Genomic DNA, 25,635 nt, shown 5'->3' on the forward strand with positions numbered 1-25,635 from the left:
CCAATTGTGGATATTTCTTCCCAAATTTGTGTTCAGTGATGTCACTTTGATAGCTTGAAACAGGTCATGGTGGCGATATTGAGAAATACTACAAATCAGGGATTTTTCCCCCTGGAGACTATTTATTAAACATTATTCCAGCACACCACTGACTTTAACCAGTGAACAAAGCTAATGTCATCGACATTGGAACAAATGGACATCATAGGCCTTACCTCACAACAGGACTCGGTGCCTCCCTGCTACTTCTCTCCCTAATCCATCAAGAATGGTTCTCAGCTGGTGAGTATGTTAAAAAGGGTCTGTCTTAGTTACCTAGTGCTGCTGTAACAGAAACACCACAAATAGTAGCTTTAACAAACAGAAATTTATTTTCTCACAGTTTAGAAGGCTAGAAGTCCGAATTGAGGGTGCTGGCTCTAGGAAAAGCCTTTCTTTCTCTGTCAACTCTGGAGGAAGGTCCTTGTCTGAGCTTCTGCTCCTGGCCAGTCTTCATGTGGCTTGGCATCTCCCTTCCCCTGTCTCTGCCTGCTTGCTTGTCCTAATATGCTCTTTTTATATTTTTTAAGAGATTGACTCAAAACACACCCTATGCTAATCCTACCTCATTAACATGACAGAGACAACCCATTCCTAAATGGGATTATAACCGTAGACATAGAGGTTAGGATTTACAACACATATTTTTGGGGGACACAATTCAATCCATGACAGGGTCTGATAAATTTCATCACACTAATATGCAACTGCTCCCAGAACTCTGCATTATACTTTAAAAAGGAAACACCTTTCAGTCAAAAATGATTGTCTGTCTAATACTAGAACTTAAGACATCAGTAAACAAGTGAGTAGAAACGTGGCAGGCAGCTTTGATGCCTCAAATCACCTTCACTACCAGGTCCTTACTCAGCAAGGCTTGAGGCGTTCATCATTTCTGTCCCAGATTCATTGCTGAACTTTGGGATCATCAGGAACTCTCAGTCCCTCAGTCTAGCTATAAAATTGAAAATGGATTTTAAAAAACCTGTTTAATAATTCATTTTTGTGCTGCAACATGCATATTTTTAAAGTAGCAAGTTTTAAAATGAAAAATGATATGGAAGAGTTGAGAATCAGAAATGTAAAATTAATTCTTCCGTTCCATTTTTTTTAACAGGATGTTAAATATCATTGCAACCAGTTTTTGGAAAATGCAACCATCCACAAGTACAATTGGAAACCAGGAATGACTAAACCTCCATGTGCACTGAGCCATATTTGAGGCCTACCTGGTATTTGGTCACTGTTTTTAACTCTTTGTTGTAAAGAAAACACTGACATGGTCCACACATGCATGGATTACAGGTGATAGGGATAACTTGAGGAACAAGGTGGAAGTTCCTATTCTAGTGCACTTGCTTTTTTAAAGATCAGCTTCATTGAGGTAAATTTGCATATAAGAAAATTCAGCAATTTTGAGTGTGCCATTCAATGTGTTTTGACAAATGTATACATCATAATCATGATATTGAACGTTCCCATCAACCCAAAAGGTTCCCTCATGTCCCTTGTAGTCAACCCCTTCCTCTACCTCCAGTTCCTGGCAAAATAATTCTGCTTTCTGTCACTCTAGTGTTTGCTTTTCTAAAATTTCATAGAAGTGTAATCATAAAATATGCAGCATTTTGTTCAGGCTTCTTTAACTTAGCATACTGCTTTTGAGGTTCATCTGCGTGTTGTGTCCGCAGCTTATTCTTTTTTTCCTGATAAGTAGTATTCCATTGATTCCATTGTAAGCCTGTGCCACAATTTGTTGATCATTTAGCAGTTGGATATTTGGGTTGTTTTCAGTTTTTTACTCTTATGAATAAATCCTTCAGCCCCACTGTAATATTTACTAAGACATTTTTCTTTACCTCTTTTGCTTTTACTCTAACTTAAAATAGGGCTAATTACAGATTTGGTTAAATGAAGTCATTGATGTTTTCAGTGAGGACTGAAAGAAATATCTTTCAGTTATCTTAGCTAGCCTTCATGAGGCTCTCGCACCCAGCTGAAATTAACCTCCATTTTCTATACTTGGAGTCCCGGGTGGTGCAAACAGTTAATGCGCTTGGCTGCTAACTGAAAAGTTGGAGGTTTGAGTCCACGTAGAGGCTCCTCAGAAGAAAGGGCTGGTGATCTACTTCTGAAAAATTAGCCATTGAAAACTCTATAGAGCACAGTTCTACTCTGACACACATGGGGTCGCCATGAGTCAGAATCGACTCGATGACAACTGGCTTGTTTCTATGCTTGGGTAGGGTTTTTTTTTTTTTTTTTTCTTTCTACCTTTCTTATGGTGTATTTCACCTTCTGAATTCTATTTTGGCCATTTTTAATCCCTTAATAGACTGTAAACCTCTTAAGGGCAAGGACTTTGCCTTATTTATCTTTATTTAACCCAGTGCATAGCAGAGGGTCTTCCATAACAGAGCTATGAAAAATATTTAATGAACTGATTTGGATTTTTCTCTTCCTTGGATACCTAAGTGGCTTTTTATCAATTCTTTCAATCTGTTGTTTTATTTCCTCTATAGTGTTGTAAAATAGAGTTCCCTAAATCAAGATATTTTTGAATCCCACTTCTGCCTTTAAATCACTGACTATGAAACCTTTGAGAAGATTTCTAATCCTTTATGGCTCTCGGTTTTTTTAACTATAAAGTGGAATTAAACAAATGTGAGATTCCCTTTTATTCTAACATTCAGAGGTTTTATAAAAAGACTATTAAGTCAGAAAGAACCTGCAAGAGGAGAGGGCTACATAATAGGAAAGGGGCTAAAAAAGAGGTAGGAGAGCAAGAATATGCCATGGTTTTAAGCAATGAAATATAAAATGTATTGTTTCTTAAACAGAGTGGAAATTGAGGAAGGATTCAAGAAGCTTAAGTTGATGTATAACTCAACAGTTACTGGTAGAGGGTTCTTATATGGAGAACTACAATATAACAGCAGTTCTTTTCCTGTAGTAGATTTAGGGTGTCAGTAATTAGGCAGCTTCTCATTTTAAAGATTGATGGTGAGATTGACAGCGCCTTTATGTAAGGGAACCGTAAACCCCAATTTAGGACTGTTTTCTCAGTATGATTATTAATCGTGTCCCCTTTCACCCTCAAGTGGGTATTCGTTTTGGACAGTGCATGACATGGTCATCTGATTTTTGAGTCCTTGGAGCCCCAGGTCTTCCTACCTATATTCCCTGTTCTAGCTAAGGAGTTCGACTTGGAGATAGCTTCTCAGTTTCAGATGCCACAGTCTGCTTCTTTAAGCAGACCCCTTTGGCAGCCTGGTCTCTGGCTAGCAAAGCCATTAGAGCTATTCTCTTCCAAGCACTCTTATTTTCTAATATGTCTGTAATAGTTTTTGCCTCCTCATATAAGACTTGAGCAGATTCTCCAGCTTTACTTAAAGACTTCAGCCTTCCTCTGCCCAGCACCCCTCCCATGGCAAGGGTATAAGGCCATATCTTCATTAAACGTTCACTGTCCACTTCCTATGTGCCAAGTACTGAGCTAGGTTCAGGGTATAGAGAGACAAAGACGACAGAAGAAGACACACATGTAATCCACTAACTAAAATGTGATTACTGTGTCTGAGTAGCATGTTCACAGCATATATTGAGATAATTGAGGAAAGAATAGTTAATTTAGGAGAGAGAGGATGAATTTTGAAGGTAGGTCTGACAGGAGTAGTATACATTGTGCCGGGGGGTGGAGGGAAGAAGCAACCTGTTCAACAGATCCACCACCAGAAAATACGTGGTGTGACTGGGGAGGCAAAAAGTGGCCTAGTATGACTAGCCATTTGTTGTAATATATTAGTTTGGAACTGAGTGTGAGGCAAGACCTTGGACCACATCCAAGATGGTGTTATTAGAAGTCCCAGAGGGACCTTATTTCACATTTAGCATGGCCCCCTGATGATTCCATTTGAGCAAGGTGTGGGTGTATTTTCATTCTGGAATTTTGCACTACAACATTACTACATGCCTTGACCAATTTCATTGCCAGCTTTCCTTATGTTGCTTTATATTTAGAAGCCAGTGAATTGAAGTTCCACAGCGGTACATAGACTAGTAGTGATAACTTTATGGAATTGTTTATTTTTAGTTTGGCAAAGGCTAGGCAGTAAATATCTCAATTAGTAAACTGAAGCAGCATGGATGAGAAATGCCCACAAGGAGATCAGGAGTTAGAAATAACTTAGTCAGTTAATTGAAGGAAACTCTCATATCACTTAACCATATTTAGAGTATAAAGAACCAACATAATGCGTGTGTGCACACAGCATCGGTATCTACAGTGCTTCCAGCGATGAGGTTCTTTGAATTTCTCAGGTTCTTATTGTTAGGAAATTTCTCCTTTTAGGAATCACTGTGATTGGATATTGACCCAATGGGATGGGGTTAATATTATATTACAGTGGGATGGGCCGTTGTCTCTGACAACATTAATCCAGCATTTTCTTTCGACGTGACCCAAAAAGGGATTTTATTGTCAAGAACTGGGGGAGTTTATTAATTTTCCTATTCATATTTATGTTCATGGTATATGGCCTAATGTCTGAAAATATGTAATGAAAACATGCATTTGGCACTGCGGAATCATTTACTTGCCTCTAAATAGAGTCTCCTACATTACGTTTGGGAGGAAAAACAAAGATGGTCTTCAAATCTTAGTTTTGGTGTATTGAGTCATGTTCTTCCTATTACTCCAGGATCTTTAGAAATGTTGACCATTCAGAAGGTTAAAGACTGCATGTTGGTACAAAACAGATATTAATGTTACAGAAGAAGGCACTTGTTTTTTAAAGTTATAAAATGCCATTATTTAGTTGTAACATTTTTTTAAATTTTTAAAGCTGTGTACTTTGGTCCATTTGGACTGATGGCGTGTCTTTAACATTCCATGAAAAGGTCCTTTGATTTCTCTTCTGAAACAGCTCTGTAAAAAGATTGTTAGCTTCTTATTCTTACCAATTTACTACATCTCAGCTCTCTGCGGCCTGTAGGGGGTACAATGGGGGTTGTGCACCTGCAGATTAAATTTCTGTATGTCTCCTCTCTGTTTTGTAGGCTGGAAAAAGATAGCATTCAGCAGAGCCTTAGCAACGAAGCAAAGGCCCAAGCCCTTCAGGCCCAGCAAAGAGAGCAGGAGCTGACACAGAAGATACAGCAAATGGAGGCCCAGCATGACAAAACTGGTAGGTGGTAGGGAAAGATTAGAGCCTGGGCACTCGCTCACAAGCCAGGCCCACGCCTTACTGTGAAATGACATCAGGAACACCTGTAACCTTTGGCTGGCCGAAGGGAGCAGATGCTAACTACACCGGAGATTCCGAATTACATATTAGTTAGCGTTTAAAAGAGAAAATGGAAAGTATTGCCCACTGTCTGTTGATTTCAGAGTGCTGCTCTCACATCTGTTGCACCATCTGGATTATGAGTTTATTTACCTGTGTTCAAGAAACGTAAAGCTGAGAGAGACCACAACAAAGTAGAAAAACAAAGGGCTTGTTTTTGGCTGGGTTTTCAGGCACACATGTTATATAAAGAAAATAGCATCAGAAGCTCTGCGGGAAATGCTCTGAGCTTACAGTTAGAGTCTCCTGAATAGCACTGAACAGTTCCCACAGTACACACATTATAGCTACTCTAAAAGCCTAATGAGTTTGCTTCAGCATCCAAACTGGAGAAAAGCTTTAGCCATTAATCGGTTCTTAATTCACTGTCGCAGCTGGATGTAATTCAGTGGTTCCAAATTGATATGTTCCTTTATTTAATCTTTGCAGCTTCGAACATTTTTAGCATTTGTATGATTTCCCCACCTCCCCCACCCCAATCGAGAGTGATGTTTAATCCTTTGCATTCTTCAAGTTCTCACAACTGCTGTTAAAATCCACTAATACAAGGCATTGACCACAGCTGGCAGCTTGGCTAAAAATTGCCATCTTTCATCACATTGGCGCGATTCTGCAGACGGAGTTGGCCAGTAACTCTTTACCTTTAATTTGAAAGTAAAATGCACTTTGAAAACAGGCCGTTTGATTTGTTCAGTCGGAGCATTGTGTAGTGCCTTTCACTTTTGAGTTGTGTGTTCACAGACAGCGTTAGTCAAAACAAGACAGTGTCAGTCATTATAATTCCACACCACATACTCCAAGCTGATTGTACTATTAAAACAAAAGTTGAATTGATCCTGTCTTTTCCAGAAAAATGTTGCTTAATTTTAGTGCCTTGATTTATTTTGCTTTGTATGCTATATGCTTTTTTGCCAATCATTAGCTAATCTTGAAAAGAAAGGGCTTCGTTTAACCTGACACTTAAAGGTAATTTCCACATGATTTAAGGTGTACTGTATTTGATGACACAGTAAAAAATGATCTCTTATCCTGTAAGTGAAAAATTGCTAACATAAAATTTATTAAATAATCTATTCACTTATAAAGAGGTAAACATGCCATATCGACTCAGAATTCCTTCCCGCATTTTCAGTGGAGATTTTCCTCTAACAGCCTTTGGCTGGAAGAAATGAAAATTCATCAGACTTAGTGTTTTTCCACTAAAAAGAAAAGGAGGAAATTACAGGATAGATTACTGTTTGCCCCCACTGCTAACAGGATCCCACTGATCAAAGAGTCTTGGACAGAATCTCTGAGTGCTGTAGATAAGAGCATTTAAAAGTTAAAACCCCCTAAGGAACACTAAAAACATCAATCTCTCTTCAGTTTTTTTGACCAGATCTTCATTGCAGCTCATGCTGCTGACAACGAATCCAGCCTAAGGAAAATTACGTCTCTCACCTTCATAATTACAGAAGTATATGCAAGATGGAGGGAATGAAATATGTGAGCAAATATGAAACATAAAGCATGGATTACAGGGTAGAAGAGAGTTCCTCAATGATTTAAAATTATCTGGTTGTGATCACTTTTTAAACCATGTATAGTAAATTTGTGAAAATATGTTTATAATATCTTGCATATTATAAAGATACAAACATCTATGACTTCACTTGGGGTATTTGGCAATTTATTAAAATGTTACACCAACCTGGTATGATCAAAAATGTTTCAGTTGTGTAATTATCAGGAAAATATATGTCTCATAAGATTTAGTGTCTTGCCAGATGAGAGGACCTTTGACTTAGAACATTAAAGTAATCTAGTGGTTTATAGGAAATGTATAGTGGTCTTCATGCTTTTACCACTCTACAAACGGAAGCACTGCAGAGCTACCACCATAAATATCTTATCTTGGCGGGGGTTTATTGTTATTTCTAGAAAATGAACAGTATTCATTGCTGACCTCCCAGAATACATTTTTGACAAAGTTAAAGGAAGAGTGCTGTACATTAGCCAAGAAACTGGAACAAATCTCTCAAAAAAGCAGGTAGGTAATATTATCCAATAGCACTGTTTGCACGAGTACTGTAATTTTTCCTTAAAAATTTGTATTTCCACTATTTTATAGTCTTAATGTCAAAATTAAGTATCTGTTGGTATCAGTTTTCTATGAAAATATTTTCTTTGTATCAACATTTTCTGAATTGTCCATACAGGCATCTTGATACTTTTCTATGATTATGTATGCATACTATTATTTAACTGTTTTTAATGTTAGAATTGAAAACTATGAAATTTCAGAAAACAAAGTTCAAAATGGCAATTATTCTAACAAGGGATGTAGGTAAATCAGTCAAGCAGTTTTAAATCTTGTGCTGAGACAGTTAAGCCATTTTTACTTATTATCAGAGTTGTCAATGAACACACAAAAGCTGTCTTTAGGTAAAATGAGAATAAGCAAAATATGTATATATAAAAAAGAAAGTAGATCATTTTATACATCCACTGCTTTTTCATAAATCCATTGCTTGGGGTCTTAATGGCTTTTTTTCCCTGCATATTTTATAGTTAGATTCTCTCAATTAATAAATTATTTTAAAGTCTAAAGTATGAGAGGCCTGAGTTCTCATCTCAGCTCTGACAATAACTGGGTAGCCTTGGACAGGTTTATTTGATCTGTATGGACTGTAGTTTCCTCTTTTGTAAATGAATGATATTGGGCAGAATCACTTTGAATTGAATTGTAAAAAGAACATTCGCATAACTTTGTCGATGTCAAATATCACATTACATGAGGATTTAATGGAAAAATAATCTCTGTATCTTCACTTATGCATTTCTCGGAAACTTACTTAGATCCACACAGAGCAAACATTATGGGTCACCCAATAAACTAATGACTTCTGAATCTCATTCAGAAAGAATTTCCAGAAGGGCCAGAGCATATCTGATCACTCTGAGCCCTGTCTTGGGTTCCTGCATCAACAAGCTGTCTTAGCTGATGGACTCCTCATCCCTGATATTTTGGGGAATCAGAGAGTTTGTGAGTCTGAGTTTTTCTGCTCACAAGGAGGCAGAGGTTCCTGCAACCTTCCAGAAAGTGCTCCGACACACACGTTCTTATCAGATACTGAATGAATTTCTTGTTTTGGTGGGGGAAAAGCTCAGGGTGCCAAAACACCAGATTATTTTTAGGAAATTTGGTAAGGAAAACCGTTTTTTTTTTTTTTTTGGTCATGAAGGAGACCCTCATAAAAGATCACTAGTAGCTATTCCTAACCAGAAATATTTGAAATACTTCATTTGCCTCACATAGATCCAAAAGTAAGTAAGTTGTTAGAAACAAACAACCAAATTATTTAATTTGGGAAAAAAAATGACTTTGATCTCAGGTTTATAATATTATGTATTCTTTAAGCTTGCCTTGTGAATGATTATTAATTATCTTGCTAAGGAGCCATAATTAGAAAAATTGAAGCATATAAAAAAGATGAAGGTGCTACGTTCCTTGGTATATATTATTTAATTCTCACAACAGCCTGAGATGGGAATTATTATCTTCTTTCGCAGATGAAGAAAGCAAATCTCAGAGTGTTTAAATAACTGGTAAGTGACAGAGCTGGAATTCTAACCTAGGTATTTCTGGTTTCAAAGCCTCTCATTTTTCTTAGCATCATTACAATATTTGACATTTACCACTAAAGAAAATCCAGGCTAAAGTAGTTACGACTGGAAAGTTTGAGAAAGAAAATTTAATCTTTAAATTCTTGTGGAGAAATAGGTGTACTTTGCATGTAAGGGTTAACCTGAGCCTCTGGGTTAACCTGTACCCTATTGCCCCTAAACCAAAACTAAAACCAAACCTGTTGCTGTCAAGATGATTCCGACTCAAAACGACTCTATAGGAGAGAGAAGAACTGCCCCACAGGGTTTCCAAGGAGCAGCTGGTAGATTCAAATTGCCAACCTTTTGGTTATCAGCCAAGCTCTTAAGTACTGTGCCACCAGGGCTCCTCCTATGCCTGGAGGCCCTCTTTTTCTTGCTTTAGATCTATCAATTTACCATACTTGATAGATGTAATGAACATGAACCTCAGCACCTCTCCAGCTCTTCTTGAATTTGATTCCTGTAGCTCCTAACCACTGCTTGAATGTGTTCCTTTATGTCTGATTCATTGATGATGTTCAATATTTATTGAACAAATGAATGATGGATGAATGGAACAAGCAGTGTTGGTGCTACTCCCTACATCCTGATCTGGTTCTGATTTCAGCCTGTTTCTTGATGACAGTCAGTGTGCAGTAAAGAACATTTGGAAACTGAGAAAGAACTAGGTTTGAATTTTGCTCTCCTTCTTAGCTATGTAACCTTGTGTACATTGCCTAATCTCTCCAGACCTCAGCTTCTCCATCTTTAGAAAGATTTCTAACACCATGTTGCAGGATTCCTGTGGGAATGAGAAAAAAAAACATATGCATACACAATGCATGGCACAGAGGAGTACAAAGTAGCTGTTACTGTTGTCATGGATGGCATTGTTTTAAGAGTTTTGACTGGTATCAGAATTTTGATATCACCTCACCAAGCTATTATTGGAAAATATGGATTTGGTTTGTTTCAGGTCATGCTCTGGCACCTTGTTTTCTAAACCCAAAGAATTAAAATAGGCATCTACTAAAACTTTATAAATTGATTTAAAACTAAGGACTGGCAAGTAGTAAACACTCAATAAATTATAAATTGTAACTGTCATTTATTTTTAAAACTTTTAAACCTCATTGTAGTTGAGTTGATTCTGACTCATGGCAATCCCATGTGTTACAGAATAGAATTGCTTCATAGGGTTTTCTTGGCTGTAATCTTTACGGAAGCAGACTGCCAGGCCTTTAGGCCATGGTGCTGCTGGGTAGGTTCAAACCCCCAATCTTTAGGTTAGTAGTTGAGCGCAAACCACTTGCGCCACCCAGGGATCTTTTACAACTTTTAAGGGCCCCTAAAATATTTTGTGTTTGCAAAAGGTGCATTTTGTGTGCCTTACAAGAAAGATAGGATAAATTGTGATTTTCAGGGGTTCTTTAAGATTTTGTTTGTTTGTTTACCCCTAATTTCTTATTTCTCTCTGTCTCCTTATATGAAGTCTGTGGCATTTTTAATGACTTATTCATGCAAAATTTAACATTCCATTTTAATATTAACTTCTGCTTTGAAGCCACCTATAAAACTTGAAATAATTTTTTAATCTTTTAAAATAAAAAGTGTAAACTTATTAAGCCATGTAGAAGCCCTCCAAGAGTATAGCTCTGCCTACCCTATACCAAACTTTTGAAATAAAAAATTACCCCTGTACTTTGAGGTGTGGAAATCTTGGAGTTTTTGAATCTTCAACGGTTTTATCATTGTGGAAACTCAGTGTCGAAAAGAATTCTTTAAGCCATAGGGATAATTTTGACTCAGGTTTTTCTCAGGGTACTGTAGTAAAACTTTTCATGAAAGTAGGTGTATTTATTTTTTATTGACCAATAATTTAAAACAAAATTTTTTAACCCCCTTCCTTGCTAGCGACATTTCAAAATCCCATATAAACAAATGAACTCCTACCATTTAAAATCATCTCTTTTACTCACAGATCTAGTCATTTGATTGAAACAAGGGTTTGAACTCCAACCAGTTCTTTGGGGTTCAAACCCCTGTTGAGAATTTGCGTTTCTAAAAAGTTCCTAGGTGATGCTAATACTGTTGGTTAGGGACCAATTCTGAGAACCACTAGTCGAGCAGTGTTGTCAAAATTTATCATACATAAGAATCATCTGGGGATCTTGTTAAACTCTAGATTCGGATCCAGTGTATCTGGGTTGGAAATGCAAATTCTCAGCAGGAGTTCAAACCAGAACGAACCATTCAAAGCGCTCAATTAAAGCCCATGCAGAAGCACTAGGAAAGCTGACAATCTGGGCTCTCTGTCCCCGTGCATTCTTACTCTTTGCCCCAGCTTCATGCTAGGCCACTCTGTGAAAGTGTTTTGAAATGGACCTCTGTGTTGGTGTCTGTGGTACATGTTTTCTCTCCAGGTAGGCCGTAAGTTGCATTATGGCAATGACTATTGCTTCTGTTGTCTGGAAGCCCTCCACGGTGATTAGCACAGTCCTTTCTGCACAGTGTGTATCCTACACTGCACATGTAGTGAGGTCTGTAACTCCAAGGTTTGTGAACAGCATATTCCATTTTAAAACTAAAATTGAACTGCCAACTTTGTGCATTTTGTATAGCTTGTTTTTGACCATCAGACAAGAGAATTAATTTCATTTTGCTTTTAATTGGCACCAGGCCAACAGTCTGGCTGATTTTAGTTGAAGCTCACATAAACTTTAGATCCTGTCTCATCTGTATTCCCCAGTACTCTGAGAGTTTATTACAGTGGAGGGTTTGTTTTTAAGGGAGGTAAATGGGGATATTTAAATATCTCTGGTGTAGCTGTGATTTTCCTTTATCAAAGTGGAGGAAGTGTTCTGTCTCCCCAGGCGCTTAGAAGAATCAGCAGTAAAACGTTGCAGTGTGATATGCAGTGGGATCTAAAACGTCTTCTGGGGAAGGGCTCTGGAAAGATAGAGCGCTGGCTAGGGGGAAACCCCTGCTGGCTGCAGAGGGGGATCAAGTCCGGGCTATGTCGTTGCCTCTCAATACTTGCAAGTTGAAAAGAACACTATATAGTACATAAGCAGGGTCTATGTGGCTGTGCTTATTTTTTTTCTCTTCTGTCATTGTCACTTACTGGGTTGCTAGGCTTGTGGATTGATGTCTAACACTGCCCATTGTGAATTTGATTTGCGTTTTGTAATTAAGAGGAACAATGGGAGTCCATTGGGTCTCGTTATATATAATGGTTGGTTTAATTTGTTTCACTTCTATCTTGTTAATTGTAAATTGATCATTAAGATTTGAATTCTAATCTGTCACAAGGGTTGTGAGTATCGAGGCTAGAGCAGTGATCCTGATTTTAATCACTGATGATGAGAAACAAATTTTATAATTTTGGTACATATTGCAGTTCATATATTTTAACACTGTATTTTATGGTGTTATAAATATTGTTAAATGACTTTTAGTATAGTTTTACTGTGTGGACTATAATGTATAAATTGTATTACTGTTTTGGCAACAGTAGGTATCCAACTGTGTGAGTTTAATTGAAGTAAAGAACAGAGACCCGGTTGAACTACTTTTTTTCCCTTGCATGTTTAGATGATGTTAGGTTGGGATTCTACAAAATTACATTCTACAAAAGAACACTGATATTGGCCTCCGCTAATTGTTATCAAAATGTCAAACCAGAATTAAAAGAATAAAAATTCAGGTGTCATGTTTTCCCTTAAAAAGCAATTACCATTGTAATTCTAATTATAGTAGTAAAATATTATCTTATAGTTCATGCAAATGCAGTTATACACTATAACTGGTACATAAAAATGCAGAGAAAAGTCCATGCTTTTATAAAGCCAGATTTACCTAGATTTTGTATGAAAATGGATTGCAGTCAATTATCCTTTTATATAACACTAGGATAATCATGCCACAAATGTAATCTCAAAACTAACATAGAAAATGTATAAGTTTACTCTTTGAACTTTGCAAACTACTCATTCTATGACTATATCATGGGCTCTAGATAGATAAGGGATAATGTCTGTGTACACATACCAAGTATTTATTGAACAATGCAAGTTATTAGACAAATAACCATTTTAATTACATTATATACAAAGAAATACATACACACATATATATCCATATATATATGCAAAGCTGGAAAAAAGATTGTTGCAATAACACACTTGGTAGTAATATGTACTTTACATTATATTTTTGTGTACATTAGTAATACATCCTCAATGTAGAGAACTGGGAAAATACAAAGAACTAAGGAAAAAATTTTCTGTGACATTAGCACCCAGAGATAACTATTGTTGACTGTTAACATATTTCCTTTTAGCCATTATCCATGTGCATTTAACTGTGTGTATACACATACGTTATGTCTTGATTGAGATTATCTATATATACAGTTTTATGTCCTGCGTTTTGCACTTAGTATCATCTAATGAGCATTTTTCTACACCTTTACATACTCTGGAAACATAATTTTAATTGAATCATTTTATATGCATAATAATTTGTTAGACATTTAAATTTCCCCAATTTTTAATTGTTATGAATAATAATATGATAATAACTTTGTACATAAATCTGAATTTTTGATCATTCCCTTAGTTGAAATGCCTACAAGGGGATTGCTGGTTCAAAGACTATGAACCTTTTTTAAGGCTGTTAATGTGTATTACTCTGCTCAAGTACTACACTAAGTTCTGTTCCTTATGTATGTACCCATGTTGGTATGTGACATTAAAAATACGTGAGAGATAATATTTCTCAGTGGGTGCAACACCCCCTTTAGAGTTGGACAGACCAGCATTTGTTTCTGGGCTTGGTATTCACCATTTGGGTGACCGTAGGCCAATGACTAAACCTCATATTTACCTCGCAGAGAAAAAGAAATAAACACCTTGTAGGGTTAATTGAGATCATTGATGTAAAGGATGGATTGCACTATCTGGCATAGAGTAGACGTGTAATAAATGTTTGACAATAGTATCTGGTTTTATTATGCATTTCATTGAATAACAGTGAAATTTAATATTTTATAGATGTTTAATGATCATTTGTGTTTCTTCTCTGATAAATATCTTTTCATATTCCTTGTACAGTTTTTTGATTGGAATTTTCATGGGAAGGGGGCTAGCACTTTATTTAATGATGCTTTTAGCTTTTGTTGGTCTTATATTTTATAAATGTTTTCCCAGTTCTTTTCATTTTATGATTTTTTTTCAAAATCAAAATGACTTTATTTTTCTTTTTTGTTTTGCTTTGTTTTTTAATTAACATATAGTAAAATTAACTTTTTTCTTGGTATACAGTTTTATGAGTTCTAACACATGTATAAAACCAGTTTCCATCAAGTTGACTTTGACTCATGGCTACCCGATGTGTGTCAGAATAGAACTGTGCTTCATGCATACTCCACTCTCTGCCTGCGGTGCCCTTCCCACTTCTATTTACTTGGAGAACTCATCCTTAGAGCTCACCATCTTTGGATGCCTGGGACAGGGATCTTTCCTTATGGCTTCCATAGCACCTGGTGATTACCTGTAACATGGCATTCTTTTTTTTTTTAATTGTACTTTAGGTGAAAGTTTACAGAACAAATAGTTTCTCATTAAACAGCGAAATGACTTTATTTTTGTTTTAAATACAAGATATGTTCATTGTAAAAATTTAGAAAATGTGGAAGAGGATAAATAAAGAAAAGAGAAACCATTCCTAATCCCACCATCCAGAAATAATAAATATTAATATTTTGGTATACATGTCAAAATATTTTTTTAATTATAAAATAGAATCACATTAACCCACCACTGTTGAATCGATTCCAACTCATAGCACCCTATAGGACAGAGTAGAACTGCCCCATAGGGTTTCCAAGGCTGTAAATCTTTACAGAAGCAGTTTGCCACATCTTCCTCCTGAAGAGCAGCTGGTAGGTTCGAACCGCCAACCTTTTGGTTAGCAGCCAAGCACTGTAACCGCTATGCAACCAGGGCTCCTTAGAATCATATTATATGTGCTAATTTTTAATGTTTTTCATTTCTTACTGATATGTCATATTTTAGGTGAATAAATAACACCAATAAGTAGCCACATCATCAGAATGGTACCTTGATATTCTATTACATAAATAATGTAACCAGTTTTCTAGTGATAGATTTCTGGATTAGGTTTCCAGATATTGGACTGAGGAGCAAGTTACTTCCAGAAACAATGCTACAATGAGCATTCTCATAAAAACCTGTACTTTTTAATGTGTATAACTTTTCTATTTTTGTATTGTAAAATCTATTTTTGCCCTTTGTAATTTTTTACTTTAAAATGTCCCCTTTTGCTTGTAAAGTACCTGAGAACAGATAAACATTCTTTTCCTAGTCTGATTTAAGGATATTTTTTCTTCTTTTGGAATTTAGTTTAGTGCATGATGTGATAGGAGGTACCAATCTTGGAGCAGTACTAAATTAACAATTTCTTATAAATGCCCCCAAATTCTTTTACATTGTTTGCAATTTTGAAAGGAGTAATGTAAGTCATTATTAACTGATTTAGATGTTTCAAATATGGGTAAATTCTTATTAGACATAACAACTGTAGATTGAGCACTTGATCTGAGCTTGGAAATGCCCATGTATGATCTAGTAAGAAAGATGAGGCATAAAACATAATTCAAAGGAATAAATTATAAGCTAACATATGCATAAAGGCTAGAGGTAGTTTCAAAAAATATGCTAACATAATGAGAACTGGGAGATATTAATCAGGGCAAGCTTCCTTCGAGATGACACTTGATCCAAGATGAAAACAAAATGAGGAATCAGGTGAACTAAAGTGAGAAATTATACCATACATGTGAAGCAGCTTGGTCCTTGGGATGACCAACTCATGAGGTAAGATTTCCCTTAGCAAATCCAAATCCTTTCTTGACCAAGAAGAGAAGACTGTCTCACGTAAGGGAGTAATCCTTTCTTTGGAGAGAAATAATTATGTATCAAGACTCTGACTTTAAAATCAGGCAACAAATCCCCAGTCATTAAGCTAGAAAACTACTTATATTACAATATGCAAGAGGTTTTATTTTTCAACTTTCAATTCTAACACTAAGGCAGTGAAGCATGAGGAGATGCTGGCAGTGGCAGCAGTGGACAACAATTTAGACTTTAATTAGAAGAAGGACAGATATTTTGATCTTCAAATTTTGAAACTTAAGATACTCATCATCCAAGACACTGAAGAGATAATGTATTTCAGAGAGACATCAGCCATCACCAAAGGAGATAATCTGTGATCCCAAATAAAATATGTGAAGACAGAAAGAAGGCTGGGGGAATGGTACTTAGCAGCGTAGAGGAAAGTGAAACCTAAGTGTCTACAGAGGGGTATACATATATGTGAAGCAAGCTTATCTGCTCTCAGAATTCCAGAAAAATTTGGAAGGTAGTGTGCGGACATCGGGCTGAAACCAAAACTGATGATTCTATCCCCATTCCATGCAACCAGGTGACTGTCCCTCCTTTGCCCAGAAGTCTAGGGACTTTCTCTTGGAAGAGATTAAACCAGCAGGTTCTGGTTAAAATAGAGCATAAAAAGAATCCCAAACCCATTGCCTTCGAGTCGGTCCCAACTCATAGCAACCTTACAGGTCAGAGCAGAACTCCCCATAGGGTTTCCAAGGCTGTAAATCTTTATGGTAGCAGACTGCCAAATCTTTCTCCTGAGCAGCAGCTGGTAGGTTCGAACTGCTGACCTTTTGGTTAACAGCCGAGCATTTTCATCACTGTGCCACCAGGGCTCCTTCAAAATAGGGCACGGAAGTTAAAATAGAGGAAGTAATTGGAAGTCTGCCTTCTGAAAGGTGGGATCTCCCATCCTCCCTTTCCCCTAGACTGCTTACAGCCAGGGTTGAATATAACAAGCAGGAAACTGAGGGATCCTTCTCTTGAGTGGTCAGAGAGGAAAGAATTACAGATACTGATATTCTGAAATCTCCCATAGGAAAAGATGGCTTACCACTCAGTTACCCTATGCTAAAGCCCACTTATTTGGAAAAAAAACATACACACATACAAATGCAATGATAATACACTCCTTGGATAGCAAGGAGCAATATTTATGTAGTTATTATAATGTAAGTACTGATTATGATATAATCCCAAACTGTGACATACTGGTAATTACACTGGCAAAATGGTGATGGAGGAAAGGGAATGGGCATATAAAAGAGTTTAACTTCATCTCCCATGTTGAGTCAGTAGAAAAATTTTAATTAATAGAATGAGAGATAGTGGTATTAGCATATTTATAAATATGGAAGTAAATAGCAGAAGAAATAGTTTTAAAAAAATTGAAAGCATTTGTTGCTGTTTAGCTGGTTTAGGGGTCAGAGGGCAAAGGACTACTGTATTTGATTTAACAAAGTGCCATTAGATTAGCTAGGTTAAATAAGAGTAACAACTCTCTGTTATAGAAATTAGTCCAAGGATTGCTCTTTAACAGTATGATGACTGTCCTATCATAGGCACTCAGTAAATATTTGTTAAATGAACGATTGCCTTTAAAAGGGGGGATTTGATCATTATCACTTCTGTGTTTTTCCTTGGAAAAGCCATCTTTATTAGAGTAAGTTGTTATTTATTAATCTAATACTTAACCAACCCCATTGCCATCAAGTCAATTCTGACTCATAGTGACCCTATAGGACAGAGTAGAACTGCCCCATAGGGTTTCCAAGGCTATAAATATTTATGAGAACAGACTGCCACATCTTTCTCCCTTGGAGTGGCTGGTGAGGTCGAACTGCCGACCTTTCAGTTAGCAGCTGAGCACTTTAGCCACTGTACCACCATCTAATATTACATTTTATTATTTTATAATAAAAGATATTATAATATATGATAATATGATGTTTTTGTATATCATATTTTCATATAAATAAATAAATATATACATATATATGTATCATACATATATGTATATATAACTTGAGTCCCTACAATTCATATACCCTACTAGGCTTTTTGTAATTTCTGAAAATTTTCTTTTGACATAAAATAATTTTGTTTACATTGTTATGTTTAAGCGTGGAATTTAGGATAATGTTAAGGTTATACAATAAGTATGCTCTAGTAATAAAAAACTTTTACATCTATCATTTCCATGTTTCCACCTCTTTAGATCTGAAATAGCTCAGCTCAGTCAAGAAAAAAGGTATACGTATGACAAACTGGAAAAGTTAAGGAGAAGAAATGACGAATTGGAGGACCAGTGTGTCCAGCATGGGCGAGTACATGAGATAATGAAGCAAAGGTAATAAAGGTTTAATAACCTTTTTTTTATTGCCCCATATTGAATGTGTTTGGTTCATAAACAGAACTGGAATTGCTGTGGAATAAATAGAATTGCTTATTATGCTACTCAATATGCAAAATCTCAATGCTTTTATTTTATGTATTCATGCTTCCTTAACTTAGCTTGTTCTTATTATATACGGAGAGGACAGCATGCCCCCACTTTACTATTCTCTAAAGACATAGAATTAGACTTAATATAGAATACTGTAGGAAAACCATTTACCTTTAAGGTATAAGTTGCTAATATTGTAATATGGAGGAATTTTAAAACTTTTGTTCTAGAAATTACATTTTGTGTGCTTTTTGTAAGATAAAACATATACTAGGTCTAAAGAGGTAAAATACCTTATTAGAGGTTGTACTGATGGTATTACTAGAGCCAGGATTTGACTCCAAACCCTTTGCTTCTTTCCAGTGGTGTTACCTCGAGCAAATCACTTAACTTCTCTGAGTGTTAGTTTCTTCATCTACTTATTGAGGGTAATGTCTACTTTGTAGTTTGATATAAAGATCAGACAGACATACGTAAAGTACCTGACTCATACTAGCCACCTACTAAAAGATGTCAATCATTAGTCTCTTTTTGTAGATGAGGAAACTCAGGCTCAAAGAGACTAAGGAATTTGCTCCAAGTGACAGATGAAGTGGTGAAGTTCAGACTTGAATCTTGATCTTTTGACTCTAAATTCCTTTCCTTTTTGTGCACTATTTTTTTTTTAATAAACACAGTAACTTATTTTTTCTTATACGTATGTCATTTCTAATTTTTCTGTAATGATGCATTCTCCAGAAAAAAATAATCTCAGGATTTTGTGGCATACAATGAATTGGTTTCTGTAGATTCTACAGACAATCGCATACATAACAGCCGTCAACCAACCTTCCAATGGAGATGATTTTCTTGGATTCCAGTTCCCATCTCCACCCCATTCCCCAGCCATCCTGTGCCTTCTCTGTTTCAGAAATAGTTGTTGATATAGTTCATGGGAGATAAAAATGTTTCGGGATTCTATTTTTTTAATTTAAAGTAAACATAGAGTGGGGGTGCTTATTTTTACAACTTCAGTTATGTGCTGTATTGAATAGAAGAAAGGCAGTGAGAAAATGGCACCACTTTTCCGTTATCAAAATGTTAAATACAAGTATATTTGCAAAGTAATTTATTCATTCACTCATTAAAACATTTACTTAAGGCCAGACACTGTTCTAGGCCAGGAGTCAGCAAACTTTTTCTATAAAGTGGCAAAGAGTAAATATTTCAGGCTTTGCAGACTGCATATGGTTTTTGTCACATTTTAACAATGCTTTAAAAATTTAGAAACCATTTTTAACTAGAAGGTCAGCAAAACAAGCCTCAGGATTTGGCCCTTGGGCCAGTTTGCCCTTGTACTAGGCAACTAAGTCATCTCTTTAATATTTCTTTCCTTATATTTATGTATTGCTTTAAAGTTCATAAAATATGCTCACTCACATATGTAATCATGTGTACCTCAAAATAAACCTTGGAAATAGCTATTATTATCATGTCTGTTCCCAGATGGGAAAATAAGGCTCAAAAAGATATATTTGCCAAGTGAAGGTCAGATAGCAAATTAATGATTCATTCATACAACAAATATTTATTTATTGCTGCTATGTCCCATAGGATCGCTATGAGTCGGAATTGACTTGACAGCAACGGGTTTTGGTTTACTATGTGCCAAGGAGCCCTGGTGGTACAATGGTTAAGTGCTCATCTGCTAACTGAAAGGTTGGATGTTTGAACCCACCCAGCAGCTCTACGAGAGAAAAGATCTAGCAATCTGCTCCGTAAAGATTACAGCCTAGGAAACCCTACGGGGCAATTCTACTCAGTCACATGCGGTCGCTATGAGTTGAAAATCAACTCGAGGGCACCTAACCCCAACAACTATGTGCCATACTCTTCACCATGTACTAGGAATAAAATAGCAAAGTAGATAGTGTTCCTATTCTAATGGAGCTTATAATCTTATAAGGAAGATGGATTTTGACAAAAGAATTTCACAGATATTAATTATAGTAATGATCAGTACTTCAATGAAAAAATGACACTCGAAAAGAGTCTGTAAGTGATGGGGGAGGGATTAGGATTATTAGCCTTCTAGTGCGAATTGGCAAACTACACCCCAGCCCATTTCGTATGGTCCAGGAATACAGCCACACTCATTCATTTACATATAGTCTGTGGCTGCTTTCACACTACAGTGGCAGAATTAAGTAGTTGTGACAGACACGGTATGTGGCGTCTTGGCCCACAAAACCTAAAATATTTACTATCTGGCCCTTTCCTAAAAAAAGTTTACCAACTCCTGTTCTAGAGAAAGGAAACTGTAAAATCAAAAGTTCTGAGGTGGGAAGGAGAATGGTACTTCTGAAGAAGAGACAGAAACTGTGGTTAACATAAAGAATAAAGGAAAGAACGGCATGTAATGAGGTTGGAGAGGTGGGCAATGGGCAGACCTAAATGCAGGGTCTTTAAGTTTTCATACAGACTTTTTACTTTTCTATAACTGATGGGAATAAGTCAAGAGGTTTTTTAAAAACAGAGGAGAGTGGTATGATCGGATTTACTTTTTAAAATAGTATTCTAGCTCCTCAATAGAGAATGGATTGGAGAAGAGCCATAGTATTTACACAAGACCAATCAGGGTGCTACTGAAGTAGTCTAGTCAAGTGCTGAGTGGCTTAGACTGGGGAGATAATAATGGTAATAGAGAGAAATTAATAGATTAGTGAGACATATAGAAGGTAGACTCATTAGGGCTTAGTAATTGATTGGGTAGAGAAGAGAAACATGTCAAGGATGACACCAGCTTTCTGGCATGAGCAATGGATGGATAGCGATGCCACTTATCTAGACAGCATCCTCTTTTTTTAAATTTTTTTGTTGTGCTTTAGGTGAAAGTTTACAGAACAAATTAGTTTCCCATTCAGTAGTTTGTACATAAAGTCTTCCATTACATTGGTTGCGTTCCCTTCAGTGTGTCAGCACCCTCCCCATTTCTGTCTTAAGTTCCATGTTTCCTTTCGTCCAGATTTTCTACCCCTTCCTGCCTCCTCATCTTTGCTTTCAGGCTAATGTTGGCCTTTTGATCTTATATAATTGATTGTTAAGGAACACATTCCTCTCGGGTGCTATTGTTTATTTTCTAGACAGCATTCTAATGAAGAAATAGGTTTGTGGTTGAGATGGCCTGCATTTGGGATGAGACCAAGTGTTCGGTTTTGACCATGTTGAATTTAATGTTCAAGTGCACTTTACAATGTAGTGAACATAAGGGACTAGGCTTAGAAGGCAGGTTTGGGCTGGAGATAGAAATTTGGACTATAGAGGATATTTGAAACCTTGGACGTATATGAGATCACCTAGAGGAAAAAAAATAAATGAAGAGGAAAGGAGGGCATGCTGAGCCCTAAAGAACACCAATGTTTTTAAAGGCAAGGTAGGAATTGGCAAATGAGACTGAGAAAAAGTAATATGAGAAATAAGTGGAAACTAGAAGAACATGTTATCGTGTATGCCAAAGGATGGAACTGCTTCAGGAAGAGGAGGTGATCAACCAGATGTTGCTGAGTGATTAAGTAAGAAGACTGAAAAGTCGACTCTTAGTGATTTGGTCACCCTTGATTACGTTGATGAAAATATTTTTAATAGAAGAGTGGGTGTAGCAGCCAGATTAGAGTGAATTGACAAGTTAGTGTGAATTGAAAAATGTGAAATAGCAAATTTAGACCGCTTTTTCATGAGGTTTAGCTGTAATGGAAAGCAGGAAAGAGGGAGACGAATGGAACAACTGATAGTGGGGGCATGTATCTGAAGGGGGATTTTAGGACAAGAATTTTTTTATTTTAAGTTAGAGTAGATGTGGGTGTATCAAATGCCAATAGTGACTATCCATTAAAGTCAAATTTCCCAACTGGTGGTTTGGAATCCTTGGGATCCACAAAGGTGGTCCAGGGAATTCATGATGTTAAAGATAATAATAGCATCTTTTTCTATTTCTATTTTAAAATAATGAGTATTTATTCCCATATCCCCCCTGCCCCGCAGAAAATAGAACAGTGTGAGAGCCCCTCAGTACACACAGAATCAGTGCAGATCCGTTGAGAGCACTCCTGTGTTTTCATGTACGACAGTCAACTTCTGTGTCACCAACCACGAGTAGTCCTGGTTGTTTGGTTAGTTATACAGTTTCACATTGTTTTTCTTTTCCTTTCTTATAATAATATATTGTTTAAATTATATACAAAATACCATCGTCTAAAGACATCAGACTATTGATTAATAATATTGATTAATAATGAGTTTAAAATTAATAATAATTCTATAAACTAGCCTCAGGATTATGTTTACCAAATCCATAAGTTCCATTTTTCTAATAGAAATCTTAATTATCTAAAAATCAGTGTTAAAAAGAAGTACAGTGATGATTTTATCTAATTTGACATTCGTGTTTGAGGAATTCACACCATTCACTATATTCAGAGAAATGCTTGAAAATAGAAGCCTGCAATCTTTTATTTCATTATTTAAAGACAAAACTAGAAAGTTATGAAAGTAACAGTTGAATTTTACATTCAAAATTCAAGAGTTGCAGAAGTATCATGAAGGTATTTTTGTTTATTTTTCATTCTATAACATGGATTTAATTTCAAATCTTTGTTTTAGTACACATTTTGGTCCCAAAATATATTTGTGTTATTGACCAATCATGCCTTTTTTCTTATAAAATTAATGTAAGAATTTATGTAAATCAGATAGCATACATTATTTGTTAAATAGGAAAATTGCTTTTAAAATAAATTTTAAATTGCTATTGTAGTTGTTAGGTGTCCTCGAGCCGATTCCGACTCATACCAACCCTATGTACAACAGAATGAAACGCTGCCAGTCCTGCACCATCCTCATAATTGTTGATATGTTTGAGCCCATTGTTGCAGCCACTGTGTCAGTCCATCTCGTTGAGGTTCTTCCTCTTTTTCGCTGACCCTCTACTTTACCAAGTATGATGTCCTTCTCCAGGGACTGATCCTTCCTGATAACATGTCCAAAGTATGTGAGACAAGATCTTGCCATCCTCACTTCTAAGGAGCATTCCTGCTGTACTTCTTAATATTATAATTTGATATTACAATCTTTAAATTTATGCTGATTTTACATAAAATGAGTTTACTTAAAAATCCCTTCTTTATCATATATGATGCAAAAATAATGAAATGATTTAATAAATTCCTAAGAGGGTTTATAAGACTATACATTTCTGTGAAGAGGATTTGAGAATCAAAAGAAGTTTGCAGATGCTGGGGTGATACAAAGTTCCTGAGAGTAGAGCAGGGTTGAGACACCAAACGTTGAGCAGGAATTAAGCTCCCCCACTGCAACAGAAAGGATATGAGCTGATAAATGCAGGTTTGTGGATATGGTGCTGCTAAGATTGTGCAGAGGCCGGAATTAGTTTATTTCTTTCAGGGCAGTGTTGATTGGACATCTACATAGTTTGTACTACTCCTTGTGCTAGGCCAGCAAATATAAGATAAAAATGGTCCACTCGTCTTTCTCACTTCCATGGTTGCAGCCTCCCTCTCTATTTGGACTGGCTAAGGCAGTGTGAGTCCACAGTCCAGAGCAAATGTGACATACCTGCCATCTCCTGGCAATTCCCACCAGAGACCCCAGAGGCAAGCAGGAGGGATGTCCCGGGACCAGGCTCCCTTGGCAGTCTGGGAAGGAGTTGGTTGCCCTAGAAGTTTTGTTGATCTCCTATCTTGTTTTTCAAGCCCTAGTGGAGCAGTGGTTAAGAGCTTGTCTGCTGACCAAAAGATCAGCAGTTTGAATCCACCAGCCACTCCTTGGAAACCCTATGGGGCAGTTCTACTCTGTCCTATAGGGTCGCTATGAATTGGAATGGACTTGACGATAACGGGTTTAGATCTTTATCCTCTCTTTTGCATAAACCAAAAGGCTGTTTTTTAGATTAGATCTGGGGTGAGGAAATTTCTTGAGTTGATCATCCCGCATTCAGAAGAGAGACCAAAGTGTAGATCAGCCTCCCTGGGTAGTAGTCACCAGAAAACTGGTCCAAAGATACAGGTCCTTTCTTCAATTCTTACAGGCAGTTTTAAAGCCTATTAAGTGAATGTTTTAAAAGTACTGAAGTTTTGTTTTTACAAGTCAAAACAATTTACTGCAGATGCTAATTCAGATTCCCCTGGCTGCCTCCTCACCCTGCAGAGCTCCTGAGATGTTGTAGGAGCTCTGATATCTTTGATTTCCCGTGACTTGGAGGAAGGACATTTAGTTATTCCTGCATTACCGGTGGTTGTCCCAAGGTCATCTTGGTTTTCAAATGCTGCTGTTCTTGCTTTTAATTATAAACTGCTGCTCATATAGCTTCGTCATAATTAGTTTGTTGTGGTTGTTTCGTTAATCCCCTACAGAACAGTATTGCGTACTTGCATCAGCGGTGTATTGGTCTTCCAATAACTAGATTTCAAATCCTGTAGGACTTGTAATTCAGAAGTGAATCGTCATATCTGTTTTGCTAAAGCAGATGCACTTGTAGCCCCCTTCCCCCGCCACCACCACCAATTTGCTGTTCAGAGGTGATTTGGTGATGTGCTACCTGAGAATCTGTGCTATTAGATAACTTACAACATACTATTAAAAGCAAATTAACAAAATTGTGTTATTTTAGATTTATATGCCATTATTTTATAATATGAAATTGTATTCTTTTGTGGAGAAAATGGTAAGTGATTGATATGTTGCTAGGAAGGAAGCTTATTGCAACTTGTTTATTTTAAAAATTTTCTTTGTTGTCACTAATCTTTTTCCACTGGACCATGGAAATGTGTAGATTAGGTAGGTTGCCTGCCCTAAGAAGGCTGAAGACAAAAAAATCTGAAAGTATCGTGTAGACGAAAGGAAGAAGGTATGAAGACCAGGAACAACTTAGAAAAGCTGACCTTTTTCCCTCAAAATTATACTAATTAGAAGCCAATCAAAGTTAATAAGCAATCTCTTTAAATTTAGTTACTTTGAACATTATTGATAAATCCTAAACAGGACTGGAAGGCACAATTTGATACTTTATTGGGAAGACCTGAAATCAGATAGCTTTCCTCCCATTAACAGTAGAGGTCTGCCTCCCTGTAGGAGTTAGAGTTTTGATCTGGGAGTGGATGATAAGTTATTTAAAGCAGCCTGTGCAGTTACCGTAGATGGAACAAGACAGACACTATCATAA

At 36.6% G+C, this 25,635-nt stretch overlaps 1 protein-coding gene across 9 annotated transcripts in view; it reads left to right on the forward strand.

Annotated features, from left to right (window-relative positions):
- The window catches only part of SDCCAG8 (SHH signaling and ciliogenesis regulator SDCCAG8), a 243,119-nt gene that overhangs the window by 146,116 nt on the left and 71,368 nt on the right, over positions 1-25,635 (forward strand). For 4 of the 9 annotated variants that reach the window (XM_004375862.2, XM_023730889.1, XM_023730890.1 and 1 more), the window contains 3 exons: positions 5,095-5,222; positions 7,302-7,410; positions 18,192-18,323. In XM_004375862.2, coding sequence (XP_004375919.1) covers positions 5,095-5,222; positions 7,302-7,410; positions 18,192-18,323 — 369 coding nt within the window. Of the gene's footprint in view, positions 1-5,094; positions 5,223-6,746; positions 7,411-8,933; positions 8,970-18,191; positions 18,324-25,635 lie in introns of those variants that run through there. The other 5 variants (XM_023730891.1, XR_002824018.1, XR_002824017.1 and 2 more) reach the window with 5 other exon arrangements.

This window comes from Trichechus manatus, unplaced genomic scaffold, assembly GCF_000243295.1.
Source record: "Trichechus manatus latirostris isolate Lorelei unplaced genomic scaffold, TriManLat1.0 scaffold00039, whole genome shotgun sequence".
Taxonomy (NCBI): domain Eukaryota; kingdom Metazoa; phylum Chordata; class Mammalia; order Sirenia; family Trichechidae; genus Trichechus; species Trichechus manatus.